At 41.8% G+C, this 14,841-nt stretch overlaps 1 protein-coding gene across 4 annotated transcripts; it reads left to right on the plus strand.

Annotated features, from left to right (window-relative positions):
- The first annotated feature begins 284 nt into the window (after nt 1–284).
- LRRC32 (leucine rich repeat containing 32) lies at nt 285–14,021 on the plus strand. Of its 4 annotated transcripts, XM_069017137.1 has the most exons (4): nt 285–808; nt 4,199–4,289; nt 8,884–9,585; nt 9,931–14,021. In XM_069017137.1, exons 2-4 carry the CDS (start codon nt 4,203–4,205, stop codon nt 10,822–10,824), a joined length of 1,683 nt encoding a protein of 560 aa, XP_068873238.1. In that variant the 5' UTR covers nt 285–808; nt 4,199–4,202; the 3' UTR covers nt 10,825–14,021. The 4 variants fall into 4 exon arrangements, with proteins under 4 accessions (XP_068873238.1, XP_068873210.1, XP_068873219.1 ...); XM_069017109.1 differs by having other exon boundaries at nt 286–808; nt 8,884–14,021; XM_069017118.1 differs by having other exon boundaries at nt 286–769; nt 8,884–14,021.
- The last annotated feature ends 820 nt before the right edge of the window (nt 14,022–14,841 follow it).

Consider the following 14,841-nt stretch of genomic DNA (forward strand, 5'->3'; position numbering starts at 1 on the left):
GCTTTGCATCCACGGAGAAGAAAGAAAAATCCATCCCACTGCCCTTTCTAGAAGGCTTTTACATTATTTCCCATTCAAGCATTAAATTGAATTTATCCTTTCCCCCAAGGGTGTGTTTGGTCATCCCACTGCTGTGCCACAGAGACACAACTGAGCTGTTGGGAAGCCAAATACATATGTTCTCCCTACTGCGAAACTTCCCTCCCATATACCCTTTTGCTATGCATCCCATCCTGCATGGACTTGGAGTCTAGGGTTTGCAGCTAGCTCAGTGCCCCTGATTTACTCCATCCCCTGGGAATCTGCAAGCTGACAGCTGTGGGACAGGCACAGAGACAAGCATGTGTCCGCAAAGCCTGCAGAGGGGATCTTTTTGTGGAATTTACAGACTGTTTCATGTGTCAATATGAGAGGAGCGTAATTACCAGCTGAGAAACTGCAGGAAATAAGCCAAGACTGAATGAACGAAATGGAAAATAAAGAGAAGCACAGAGGACACACACATTTTAAAACAATTACGGAGGTATGTATTCACATGCTCATGGGAGCCTGGGAATACATAAGAGATCGTGACTGCAAAGGAATGAATTCACGGACCAGTCTATGGGGAGCATTTTTTTTCCCTGTGACTTCAAACTTCTCTCGGAGCTCACAGAGTTCGAGTCAGCTGGCATGCGATAGAGGTACGACTTCCCTAAGGAAACTCTGCCTCGACTTGCCCTGGAAAAGCTGCCGGGAGAGTCTGTGAGACAGAAGGCTGCAAGCAGAGGTGAATCCTGCTCCTCCTTCTCCTCCAGCCACAGAGCAGGTACGTGGAGATGCATGCGAACCTGGCAGTGTGCTGGAAAGTTGAGCTTTTGACTGCAGGAGAGATGGGGGCTCTGGTTACTTAGTGCTGCAGCCTTTAAAAGTAACGCGGATGAGGAAGGTACTGTATAAATAAAATATACCATGTTTATGGATAGGCTGAGGAAGTGGCTAAGCACATTGTGTAGATGGCTCTACCCTCACAGCTGTATATTTAATCCATCAGGGACTTGCACTGCAGCGAGTCAGATCCCTTATGTTAAGGAGGCACTGATTAGTTTACAACAATGCAGTTGTCATACGCTGGGTTCGTTATTATTCTCTCTGGTTACAGTAATAAAAGATGGGGACATGTCTGGGTATTTTTTCTTTCTTTACGGGACTTTAGTCTGTTTGTGGAATTGCTGCATTATTGTGCTCTGAACCAGGAGTGCTGCAGAGATCAGCCTTCACTGATTAAATGCCACTCGCCCAGCTCCCCGACACTGAATCTTAACACAGCCTTGGGCAAATCCCACATCCCCCGCGTAAAATGGGCAAAAGGCTGTTTGGCTCCTCTGCTCTTCTCACCATCAGCACTGTCATTGAGCTCTCCCTGTTGGAGCACGAGGTGTGAGATGGCAGCGATATTTTGCCACTCTTAAGATCCTGACAGCTTGAATGTCACCTTGGGTGAACAATGACTTACTGAGAGGGTTCTGCTGCATCTGGGCTGTTACCATGGGGATTAACATTTAGACAGTATTTGGAACTGATAAAGTTTTAGAAAATTCTAATTTATAGAAAAGTCACAGATAAATTTATAAAGCCAAACCCTGTTGTATTTTGATAAAAGTATTTTTGATGAAAGTGCAGATATGTTTCCTTTAAACAGAATCAAAAGTTAGATTTTCCACAACAGTGGATATGTTTTGTGGGGTTTTTGTTCGTTTGATTGGTTTTTTTTACTAAGATGTAATCATTTCAACTTTAAAATCAACTTATTACTCTAAAATGCTGAAGTCCTTTAATTTTCAATAATAGAAATTCACCAGAAGTAATCTCTTTCTAAAGCAGATATTTACATTTCAGTGACTGTATCTGTGCTTTACCTTTTACTAATATAATGATGGATAGATTCAAAGGGGGGGTATCAGTATCATGCAATCAGATCTATCAGAAATAACTATCCTCACCTCATTTTTTCTCCTGTAGGAGCACATAAATTGAATAGACCTTTTCCCAGATACTGACTCCACTGTCAACTAAAACAAATTGCTGAACTAAAAGTCTATTTTTCTCTCTTTTTGCTGCACTAAGATAATATGAGAAATTATTATGTTTTAATTCCCGAATTTGAGTTTCCCCAGGAACTTTGTTTTCCAGGGAGATAGTTTGATTTCGTGGTCAGATAGTTTAATCTGCAAATGTCACTTTCTGCTGATATAAGTGTTTTCAATTTCCCACCTCCTACTGTCCCTTCATGCACCCCCTCGCTCAGCAAGTCTCCAGGCTGGTGGATTTCATGCTATTGTAATTTTATTTTCTTTTTCTTTCCTGGAGAGAGGAGTAGAAAATAAAAGGTGAATAAATAGAGAATCTGGCTAAACCTCATGTATCCAGTTAATTGAAAGAGTTAATTTTTGGTGGGGAAATGCTGTTGGCTAAACACCTGATACAGGTGCGAGTGGAGAGAGGACAGAGAGAAATGAGGAAGGCAACAGATTCAAAAGACTGAAGAAAAGCCATGCTGGGTTCACAGGAGATGTAGGAGTCCTTATTTTGGTATGCAGAGTTGACTTGGCTGTGATTTTAATGAAGCAAAGTCGTGAGCAGCAGAATCAGTGCATGCCCTTCCCTCCTGCTTTGGCATTTGTTTCTGCCCAGGCTCTTCTTCACAGTTCACCTGGCACAACTGTTTGGTCACTTGATAAAACAGCTTGAGGAACTGAGCTGGCTTTTTAAAAAGCACAACCAAAAAAATCTCTGCTATTTTTATCCCTGCAAATCCAAACTTCCCAAAGTGCTCTGAACATCCATCTGTAGAAAATGCAAAGCTGCAGTCATCCTGGTCACTTGTTGCTCTTCCTTACAGGCATGATATTAGTACTCCATCTCTAAATTAAATCAAATTATCCTTTTTAAAAAAATATTTGTTTTCTCATGGAGGCTTCAAATGGTTGAGGTTTTCCTTGTGAAAGTGTCTGTGCGTTGCAAGTGCTATTGCACACTGCTGACAAGGCAAACTCTAAACACAGAGCATCCAAAAGGAATTTAAACCTCTGACACCACAGCAGTCCCCAGCTTCATCATGAGTTCCCTGCTCGTCCCAAGGGGGTTGCAGATAGAGAGCTTGACTCCAGGAGGCATGCCAAAATCAGCACTGCAGCCACCTCCAGCCAAGGGAAGCTCAAGACACAATGTGCTTGAGGGAAGGTGATTAAAAGTAGTCTGATGAGAGCCCAGTCAAGGGGAACATGTCTGGGGTTGTGATAATCTCACTGACAGACTGTGTACTTGAAAGCTTAACATAGATTTTTCTATCCATTGCACCTAATCATGCCCTGCCTTGTTATCTTTTCATAGCATTTTCATGGCTAGATCAGCAACCTGGTCTGGAGGAAGGTGTCCCTAACTGTGAAAGAGGTGTTGGAGCCAGAGGGTCTTTAAGGTCCCTTCCAACCCAAGCCATTCTGTGATTCTGTGATTCTGGGATTTATGCTTCTCATTTCAGGGTGCATTGCAAAGCAAATGAGGTGTTAGGAGCCCAGCTCTTTGCCAGATTATTTCAACCATGGGGAAAGTGCATTGCAACAGTTCAGGCCTGTGGCTCTGTGAGAAAGCAATGGGGAAATCTGTGTAAAGGTGGGTTTTCCAGCAGCAGTACTGAATTAGCAGAAGGAAGTGAGGAAAGCAGCATTTAGACAGCTGCTTCAGCCCTAGAGGGCAGCACAAAATAGTAAGTAAAATCCTGAACTCACAAGCCATCTGAAATCATCTTCTGCATGACAGAAGCACGTCCATCAGCCTGGTGTCCTGTTGTGGCTAGTATCTTCAGCTTAATTCATTGGATCTAAACAGAAACCATTTCCATTTGAGGGCTCTTTCTACATGATGCCAGACACACTGCCCAGCATGAACCCAGGACTTCATTGGGTGGCCTGGATGTCATCTAGGCAGCAGCTGGAACCACACAAACCCGTTAAATGCCTTGCATCTTCCTTTTCCCACCAGGCTCAAAGGAATGTAAAGCTACACATGTAGGTCATTAGCATAGTAAGCTCAGAGATGGGTTAATTTCTGGCCCTGCTTGTGTCCATCTCCATATTAGATGATGATCTGGTGCCAGCTTTCGCATGTGTTGACTTCTGTGTTCCGTTTGAAATCTGACCATAAGTGCTTTTACCTTCAGAACCATGAAACTGAACGTCATCTTCTTGCTGGCAGTGGTGACCACGGGAACCTCTAACTATCACCCCACAGAGGGAACATCCTGTGAAATGGTAAGGCAGGATCCCTGCTCAGGCCCTTTGGGATCTGGAATGAGGCTGGGACCCCCTTGTTACAGGCACTGTGCAAAGAGCCATAGTCCCTGAAAAGGGAAATGCCCCAGGACCAGACTTTCTGTGGTGGCAGAGGTTATGGGATTTGCAGGGTTATGGGATTGGTAGAAGACTGTTCTCAGGCTATGTCCTTTTTGTAGTGACAGCACATTAAAGGGGTGGAGGAGGGGTGAGGTGGGAAGAAGGGTCATTATCTCAGTTTTTTTCTAAAGGGGAGCTGGTAAAAGAAATTTGACCTGATTTCCCTAAGACCGTAGAGGGGTTTTGGGACAGAGAAAAGACTTAGACCTAAAATCAACTCATTTCTATCAGGCCTAAGTTCTTTGTGCTTTAAATAAAGAATCTTCTGTGAAATATATCTATACCAGCACTTTTGTAATAGCAAGGAGACTGACCTCCTCTGCCCTGACACAGCATTGCTGCCAGGGAAGTGGCACCTGACTTCTGCTGGAGGAAAAAAAATGTGACAAAGCCTCTTGCTCTAGTACAAAATTTTCTCCTTGGATTTTATAACACCTGGTACAATATTATAAATTTTATTCACAGCTGAACTTTCTCTCTTCCCTATCAAAGTGTTTCTGACTATAACAGGCTTTTAAAAATAGCATTTTTTCCCTGAATATTGAAGTTTCTCAGCACAAACCTTCAAGAATTTCCAAAATAGGAAAAAAAAATATTTGCTAGCTGTACACAATTCCCTTATGGGACTCATTCCATTCCTGCCCACCCTGCTGTGTTGCTGCACTTCCTGAATTCCAAAGAAATTAAAACCTAGTTTATATAGAACAATCTTGGGAAGGTGCCTGAGTAGCTCAGCTCATTGGCTGGAGAGAAGACTGATGAAGGTTGGGTCCCATGTATCACAGTCAAGTAAAGGCTGGGCAAGACACACAATAATCCAAGCAGATTTGTCCCATCCCACTTTTTGGATGGGTCACAGACTGGGCTGACTGCTGAGAAGTAAACACTTGCTTGTTTTCAGCACTCCGCTGTAAACTGCTTTCATCAAGTCAATGACTCAAGGCTCTAAGCAGCTAATGGAGATAAATTTAGCTCTGACCAAAAACTGCAGTCAAGGGCTGGGATGCTCCTCTCAGATAAATGAACAACTCAGCATTGCAGATGTCGATGTTGATCACTGGATGTTTGCTCCAACGGAAGGCGTGTGTAAATCCAAACACCATTTAAAGAAAGAGGGAGCTACTGGATTAGCTGCTGGGTCCACTGAAGTCCTGCATTATTATTTTTCATCACAGCCTCACTGTTTCACATGGTATTTTCCCTGTGGTGACACCTTTAGTTCTAAAACTCAGAAATTAATACTTTCATCCCAAGTCTCCTGGAGCAGGCATGAGTCAGAAGCTTGTGCCCATCTCTGACTCACCACTGGTGAGTTCAATGACTCTTGTCATTGAACTAGAGCCCTAAGATGTGTTTTAGGAAGTAAGCAGTCCCTGCCAGACCCTCGACACAGGAGTGAGCTGCACTGATTATACAAGTTATGGCACACCTACTTATTTGCAAGAAAACAAGGTACAGCTTAAAAGTTGGGAGGTTCTTTCTAGCTCGTGCTGCCTACCAAGAACAGGCAAGGCTTCAAGTAGATCATGTTCTACCTCCCAAAGAAAGATATTTCTGCTAATTCATGTTGCCTGGCAAATGATAAGCTTTGAAATAATTTACAGAAGGGAAAGAGTTTTAGGAAATTCTGTCTTACCTTGCATTGAGGTGGTGCAAGAACGTGTGCACAACCAGTTATCACAGGTTAGCTGAAGTGGTGTGCCTGGGAAAATTGCTGAGGTTTGGCTGTGTAGCTGAGACTCCGCCTGGGCAGCTCTTCTAAGAATGGCCATGGACACCACACTAGTGCAGGTCAGTGCTAATTGGCTCCAGCCCAAAATATTTGTTTCAAATGTTCATGAGCTGAAAAAGAAGAACATGAGTGGAGGCTTGGATCCAGGTGCTTTTTTTGTAGGGCTCCTACGAACATGGATGACAACTTCCTCCCAGTGCTGAGCAGTGAAGAACTGAAATCAGAATCTTAATAATGCTCAGCTTTTGAGCTGTTGGATCATTATTTTGCCAGCACATGAATAGGACCAGACACTGAAGGGACCAAGTGCTCCTCACCCTGCTGTACTTCTTGACAATGGACTTGAAATAAACTGATAGCAGCACTGGCAAAAAAGATGAAGTCAGAAGATGAGACTGGCAAAACCATCTTTTCCAGTTTCAGACTACCAAGCCATTGGGCTAAGAGGTGGGAGGAGGGGAGATACACCTAACAGATGCTGTTTGCTCCATCCCACTGAGATGTGCTTCATCTTTTCTTCCTACTCCTGATGAGCATGAAATGCATGCAGTTTGAGCCTCAGGAGAGAAAAGAAGGTGCAGAAGATAGGAAATATGGTGAGGATCAACATAGTCAGTGAAAAGGAATGAAAGTTTAAAAAGAAAAATGGGAGGGGAAATGTTATAGGAGCAAATGGCAGACAGTGGGAAGTATAGATTTTATTTGTCCCTTTTACCCCTGTGGATGCAGATTAAAGGCCAAATCCTGCAAGATACATGGTCATCGGGGACTGACCTCTCACCCACTGACTTCAGTGAAAAATGGCTGGCTAGCTTGGGCAGGAGTTAGATGAGGACTTTGCTAAGATGCTTTCTGCCAGAAGGAGTGGAGGGGGCTCTACACTTGTTGAGATTCGGCTCAAAGTGTGTGAAGAAACCTGGCATCTGCCTTAGGCTGCGAAGCACCTGCTGCTTTTTTGCTCTGGATTTTTCTTATCCTTCTGGCTTCTCCTCTTCCACAAACCAAATAAAAAAGGCTTCCTTCTCATGACTTGGAGCTAAGCCCAACTTTAGGCATATTTTAGCTCAAAATGAGCAATTCTACAATGGCTTTGCAGGAAAAAAATAATGTCAGGGAGAAGCCAGAAAATTTCTTTCTTTCTCCCTAATATTTTTAGCTGGGGGAGATTTAAGTGAATTGGAGAGGGGAAAAAATAGTGTTCAGGTCTTACTAGTCAATTTACTTGGGATCTTTGGGAAAGATGTATTATGGGAAGGACTGTGGAGCAGTCTGACTACATCTAGAGCTTGGATGAGCACTTATACTTCTATGACACATTTTTGTGTGGTCTCCAAAATTTAGATGATGCAAAAGAGATTCACGAAAGACTAGTGCCACACTTCTCCAAAACAGACCTGCTACTTCATTCACCTCAAAGTTCACATGAGACATATGGGTTTTAATATTTTTTACTTTTTATGTTTCTTTAATATCTGAAAAGCTTTGTGTCATGGAATCTGGATTCTGCTTCTCCACAAAAATTAAGATTCAACAGATTTTTTTCTTTATTTATTTCCTTTCTGATCTTTCTACAAATATCATACGGTCCAGACACCCAAATACACTCATGACAAGAGTTTTCCTCCAGTAAATTAAATGGTGCCTAAGCCTTTAACATTCCGCTTCCTCACACTGCTGTATGTTTTCTTTATTAACAAAATATAGCTTGATATTTATGCAAGGATGCTCATGTTCCTGTTCCCGATCTTCTTCATGAACACACACTCCAAATCTTGGTCTGGACACAGACTCAATACTAGCTGCAAGTAAACAGACTTGCACCTGGAAGATGGATTTGATTTTGACATTTGGTTTTTTCTCTACCTGCTGCTGAGAACTGGCCTGAAAAAGTATGACCTTCACTGCATCTCAAAGCTTTTTTCTCTCTCAAGAGCTGGAACTGCAGAATTTGTCTTTTCCATGTTGTGTCACTTGTGTTTTGTTGGAGCAGTTTCAAAAGGTGCTCTCCCCATGCAAGAAGAAGGGAACTGTTACCTCAGGAAAAGGATAAACATGGACAGTAAAAGCAGGAAGAGTTTGGAGATTTACATCAGAAATGTTTCAGTTGTTAAACGACCCATTTTAGAAAAAGGTGCATTACTAAACTAAGCTGTGGCTAAAGGAAGATATGATCAAATATCTGAGGGTGTGACCATGAAGGAGAGACAGGTTTTGTGATATAGGATCCTTACATATTTTTCCACCTCCTTGCTTTGGCACCCACACTGCCAACAGAGTGGAACTTTTTCAAGTACCACTTACTCTTGCAAGCTGAGTTTGAAAAATCTGATACAGAGATGAAAGTGAGAAAACTAAACATCAGAAGAAAAATGTATAAATGGTGCTTGATTGCAATGGAAAAAGGGCAAAACTCCTTCACTTGGGACTATTAAAAAGAGTCCAGGAGAAAGGTACAAAAAGGAGAATGTTTAGTAGGTAGCATCCAGAGATAAAACTCTACTGTTGTAAGTCAGAGATGTCTTTAAAATGAAAAGAGTGCTGTTAGCTGCAAATGAGTGTTAGGACTGTTGCTCTAGCTGTCTGAGTGGTCAGAGAAAGTAGTGTGATCAGTGTTTCAGGAGGAGGTTCTGCCTGGATGTTGAATGTTATTTTCCTTATATATCATGCAAAAATGTTTTCCATTTGTCATGTGATGACCCTTTTTCTCTCTTTTTCTGGCAGGCAAACTCACAGGCATTTTGCCACAACAAAGACCTCCACCAAATCCCTCATGAGCTCCATCCCAATGTAAACAAAATAGATCTGTCTGGAAATCTGATTCAAAGCATCCCTGAAATGCCATTATCATTTTACACTTCCCTCCAGTGTCTGGATTTAAGCTCCAACCAGATAAGCTTCATCACATCTGGAGTATTTGCACACATGACGAGTTTGCTGGAAATAAATTTAGCCAATAATAACCTATATGAGCTTGCTCAGAATGGGACAGAGGGGATTGGCCTTTTACCCAAGGTGGAAATAATGGACTTGTCCCACAACAATCTCTACAACGGGATGGCTGAGTATTTCATTAAAGAAGCTCCAACACTGCGGTACCTTTCCTTGGCAGACAACAGTATTGTAATGATATCACACAAGATGTTTCAGGGATCTCCCAGTCTTATGGAGATAGATCTTCAGAGGAATATCATAATGGACATAGAAGAAGGTGCTTTTGAGACTCTAGTGAACCTTTCCAAACTCAATCTCTCCACAAATTCAATTACTTGCATCTCTGATTTCAATCTCAAGCAGTTGGAGATACTTGACCTTAGCAGGAACAGCATTGAGACTTTCCGTATCACAAAGTCAGATGACGAATACAGCTTAAGATGTCTGGATCTTAGTGAAAACAAATTGCTTCACTTCCCAGTCTTCCCTCAGGTAAATAAGCTGGTAACTCTGAATTTATCAAATAATTTAATCCAACTCACTGCTGAATCCCCTTATAATAAAATGGACTACAGGGATAACGAATGGCTAGATGCTTCTTTTCATCTTCTTGATCAGAAGCGAAGTAGAAATATAAGTTCTCTTTACTTGTCCCAGCTTGTATATTTAGACTTAAGTTATAATGAAATCAAATCCATTCCAGATGGGTTCTTTGAGTCAATGTTGTCCCTTCACACTCTTAATCTCAGCAAAAACTGTCTTCAGGCATTTGCAGTAAGTTATGACAGTGCATTGATCTCTCTAACTGTCCTTGACTTGAGCTACAATGCTTTGCAGAACCTTTTCCTTGATGCTGGTGCTTTGCCAAATTTGAAGGAGTTTCATATTCAAAGCAACAACCTTCAGACCCTGCAATTTGACATCTTTTCCAGTCTTCCTAGACTCAGACTGCTTAATCTACAGAGCAATAATATCAGCCTTTGCCACACGTACTCAGGATTAGCTAAGCAACGACTTGCTGCAGAGGGAAGTGGCTGTGTGTCATTTGTCAATTCTCCTACTCTTCAGTACTTGTACCTAGCTGACAACATGCTGAACATCCTACCAGCACACACCTTCTACAAGACTCCTCTGGTTGTCTTGGATCTCTCCATGAATCCTGGACTGAAAATAGAACTTAAAGCACTATCAGGACTGGAAAAGTCTCTGGAATACTTGCATTTACATGGTAATAGCCTGATAGAGTTAAATATTGACTTGCCTTGTTTTAGTCACCTTAAACATTTAAACCTCTCTGAAAATCAGCTGAACTGGCTGCCTAAGTGGGGTAGTGACTCTCCACTAGAAGTTCTAGACCTACGGAACAATAGGTTCAGTACATTAGAGGACAGCAATATTTTAGCATTAGAAAATTCACTTAAAAACTTGTATCTCTCTGGGAACCCACTCAACTGCTGTGGAAACATCTGGCTTTCATCAATCATCCAGAACAAAAATGTCCAGATCCCCAACGTGGAGCACTTAACGTGCCAGTACATTCAGAACTTTGGGTATCGGGAAGAAATTCACATTGGGAACATTAGACCAGAAGACTGTGAAAAAGAGGATCTGAAGAAAATCAACCTCCTCATTATATTAACATTTGTATTAGTTTTATCTGTGCTCATCATTGGTGTGGGTTCATTTCTTTGCTTCCGCAGGCAAAACTTTAGCCATCAGTTTAAAGCATAGGAACACAAAATGCCTTGAAAACTGAAGAAATCAGGTGCTACCCTGGCACTGTGTAGAAATGAAGGATAAAATTCTCATCTTTGAGTTTTAACTGTGGATTTTAAGATGGTTTTGAAGTGCCCCTGAACTGCACCACTGTAGTGGTCTGGGTTGCAGGCACTGGAAGGAGAATTTGCTCCATTTTGTACTTGCTTCATTCACATGCAGATCTGCTTAAAAGACTACACAGTGTTAGAAGAGGCCAACTGTAAAGTGCTGCTGTTGTTTTGAGAGATATGTAATTCAAACCAGCTCAGAAGAAAACCAGCTCTAAGGTCTTGAGACCCAAGACTTTTCACTAAGCTCAGATGATGACATCAAGCAATTAGGAAATCCCTTCCCAAAGTTATGTGCCTCCACAAGATGTTTTGATTTGGTCTGAGCTTTGCTTTTCCCTAGCTGGTTAGCTCCTAACCCTGCTTAAACTGAAATCATAAAAAGATATAGCAGAGTGGGTCAAAACACAACCTTCACTCAGTGTAGTTGGTTGAAATTCCCCTTGAGTTCCAAAACAATGAGAATTTAGCTAAAAAAAAACCAAAAACAAAACAAAAACAAAACAAACAAAAAAACAAACAAGAAAAAAACTAAAACAAAAAAAACCACAAATGGAAATTATAATTAGTGTTCATTGTGCTCCTGGCTACTATTTAGAAAATCCACAGCTGACTATGGAGACCAAAGAGCATGCTCTAGAAAGCTCTTTGGATACCTCCTTTTATATGTTAGGATGTTGCTCCAGTCACTGGGGCAAGACATGAAAGGTAGATGAGGTCAATTAGTTCTGGCACTTGGTACCCACGAGGGATGTAAAAGAAATCTCAAGCATGAAACAACTGCTGATGTTACCCAGATCTGCTCAGAAGGTCACAGGTCCACAGTTTAACTAAAAGAAGAGAAATTTGCCTCTCATGTGCAATACTATTTAACTGGATATAATGTGAAGAAATTAATCTCTGGGGTGAATACTTTTCAAAAGAAAAATCTTGGAGAATGAATTTCAACCAGCCAGCATTGGACTGAAATGCTTACATTTCTAAGGAGAATGGTGGGAAATTCCCAGCATACAGTTGCATTTCAGTGCAAAAGAATAATATATCTATTTTTAAAGGTCATGGAAGGTTAGACTGCAGAAAGATACCATTGTATCATTATACACAGGGAACCTAGTCCTGTGCCATTATTTAGATCAGGTGTTCACTGTGTCACCCTAAAAAGATATTAATAGTCTAGAGGATAGGCTGTAAGAAAAGTCATGTAGATCCTCATTTTGTGATGGGTTTAACATGGCTAGCATGCTACGTTGCTGAAAGTTGACACTGACAGATACTTTGTTCTGTACCCTGACAGAAAATTCACCCTTTTGAAGTGAAGAAAAGCTCACCAAGAGTGTGAGCCTGACCTGCTGAGGGGGTGCAATGGCTTCAAAAGGAACTATATCAGGTCTTCTGTTAATGCCAGAAACTGTGCACTAAGGCATATAAGAGAAATAGAGGTCAAACCAAAACCCGTCCAGGTAAATAACTCAGAGTCAAATTACTGCTTCATTTCTGTTTCTTCAAGCTAGTGAATGTAAAAATTAACACACTACAAAAAGGTGTACAATTCTTTTTTAAAAGCAGCTATGAAAGAAACTGGCTGGTGGATTTCACTGTGGAATTTTGTATAATAAAAACATCTTTGGATTCTGTAAAAAGCACAGGGTTGTGAATACATTAAAGCACCAGTTTGAAATGCTCCACAGAAGAAAAGAAAAGCTTTCCCATTTTTCTATGGTGTTCAGACTCCACTTTAGACCTCTACCTTCAGTCCTGAAGACAGGACAGCTGCTTCTTTTCTTAGAGTGCAACCACTGGAGACCAGGGACATCTACTGAAGAGGTAGGCAAAAATTTGGAATAGGTTCTTCAGAGAACTTGTGGATGACCCATCCCTGGAAGTGTCCAAGACCAGGTTAGATGGTGCTTTGAGCAACCTGGTCTAGCAGAAGGTGTCCCTGCCCATGGAAATGGGGTTGGAAATAAATGATCTTCCAAGTCCTTTCCAACCCAAACCATTCTGTGATTAAATGATTCTACAAATTTGCACAGAACATCAGCAGCAATGGGGCCTGATCTAAGACCTACAAAAGCCCATGCTTGAGTCCATCATCGGCTCAAGTCTTTATTCAAGTAGGAAAATAAAGTCTAGTCTTTAGTCTCTAGTCTCTACTCTAGTGGATTGGGCAAGCAGCAGTCCCAGGAACTAGCTGGAAGTCCAATGTTGAAGTTGCTGAGCTTTTCCCTTGGTGTGAAGGCAAGCTGAGCTGTGTGTCCAGACACAGGTTAATTTGCCACACTCTGAATTTATGGCTTTTGTGTCAAGCACGGCAATCTCCTTCTCAGAGCCAGTATTAACTTGACTAGCATGGCTGGAATTAGTTAATAACCTGATGACAGAGTCAAACCCATTTAATTAATACTTTTCACACTGCTTTTGTTTGGCTCTCCCAAAAGGAAGTGCTTGTTATTACTAAACATCTGGGACTAATTAGGTTTCCATTGACTTCCCTGGGAGCAGAAAGTTTTCTCAAGAATAAGCCTCAGGAGTAAAATGCAACATGGCTCGTTTGGATTTTTCTGTTAACAGCATAATCAACCAAGAAGTGACATGACCCTGCTCCTCTAAGTAGCCAACTCTGTTATTCTGGATGGGGTGAGGAGCAAGAGGGGAAAAAAAAAAACACAACATGAATAAAAGAGCAGAGAGGAAAACCAGGGAGAATTGTGAGCCCTGCATTATATTATTCATCACAAAATAGGGGTGTGTAGCTGACAGGCCCAGCTTTCACCTCTCGTCTGTTACTGTGTCTGCAAGAAGCCCAGATGCCAAAGTACCTGATCCTGCATCAAACGTGGACCTTACTCACACATTACACATCTTCCCACCTGTCAGCCCCATTTTCCTAATAGGTTGGTGTCATGGTTTAATGAAGAAGAAAATTAACCCTGTCCCAGCTGACACCAGGATAGTAGGCATGATACAGGCTGTTTTGACTGGAATTTTGCAAGCAAGAATTTGTGCCCTCATTCACTGCTTTTTCATAAAGTCTTTGCAAGAGGCTTTGTTGATGCAATGAAAGCTCATATTGCTAAGCCAGGAATACCATCCTTGGATTCTGGGATATGTAATAAAGCATTTGGGACTCACGCAGCCAAAGCACTGTTTTGGAGTTTCTTTAACTGCTTCATGCAACAAGTGCCTTCCTGTCTGCAGGTGTTTGCATGGTATAGGACAGTAGAAACATAGAATTGCAGAATGGTCAGGGACCTTAAAGACCATCTAGTTCCAGCCCTCCTGCCATGGACAGGGACACCTTCCACTATACCAGATTGCTCAGAGCCCCATCCAACCTGGTCTTGAACGCTTCACAGGGATGGGGCAACCTGTTCCAGTGTTTCACCACCTTCTGTGTAAGGAATTTCTTCATAACATCTAGTCTAAACATGCCTGGCACCAGGTAGATATAAGTACAGGAAACATTAGAAACACTAGAAAAACTAGAAACAAAGAGAGGCCCTTAAAGTTCATCAAGTCATGACTCATGTTAACCATCCATGGAAAATCAAGTCTCAGTTTCCAGAAGCATTGGCTTCTTTTCTAGCAAAGAGAAGACAGTACTCTAAAACAGAGTACTGGAGCCTCTGGCTACAGACATCCCTACAGGGACTCTACTCAGCCCTAAACTAGCCACAGTAGGTTAGTATACAACACAGTATGTGCCTCCTAATATTTTGGGGGCCTGAAGCATTTGTTTTCCTGTTCCTATCTAATCCCCATGTCATTCAGTACTGTCTTACTTTCCTGGGGAGAAAAAACCTGACACAACAACTTGGATCCCCTGTATCTCCAGGAGAAAGAAAACCAAGCAAGATATCCTCTGGCCATATTATTTTCCATAAACAGTTACATATTCTGTTTGTGCACACATGTGCAAAGG

Source organism: Aphelocoma coerulescens, chromosome 1, assembly GCF_041296385.1.
Source record: "Aphelocoma coerulescens isolate FSJ_1873_10779 chromosome 1, UR_Acoe_1.0, whole genome shotgun sequence".
In the NCBI taxonomy this organism is placed as follows: Eukaryota; Metazoa; Chordata; class Aves; order Passeriformes; family Corvidae; genus Aphelocoma; species Aphelocoma coerulescens.

Coding starts and splice junctions, on each gene's coding strand:
- LRRC32 (XM_069017109.1), top strand. CDS start 4,203: ATGAAACTGAACGTCATCTTCTTGCTGGCAGTGGTGACCACGGGAACC. Junction 4,290..8,883: donor AGGGAACATCCTGTGAAATG/GTAAGGCAGGAT, acceptor TTTTTCTGGCAG/GCAAACTCACAGGCATTTTG.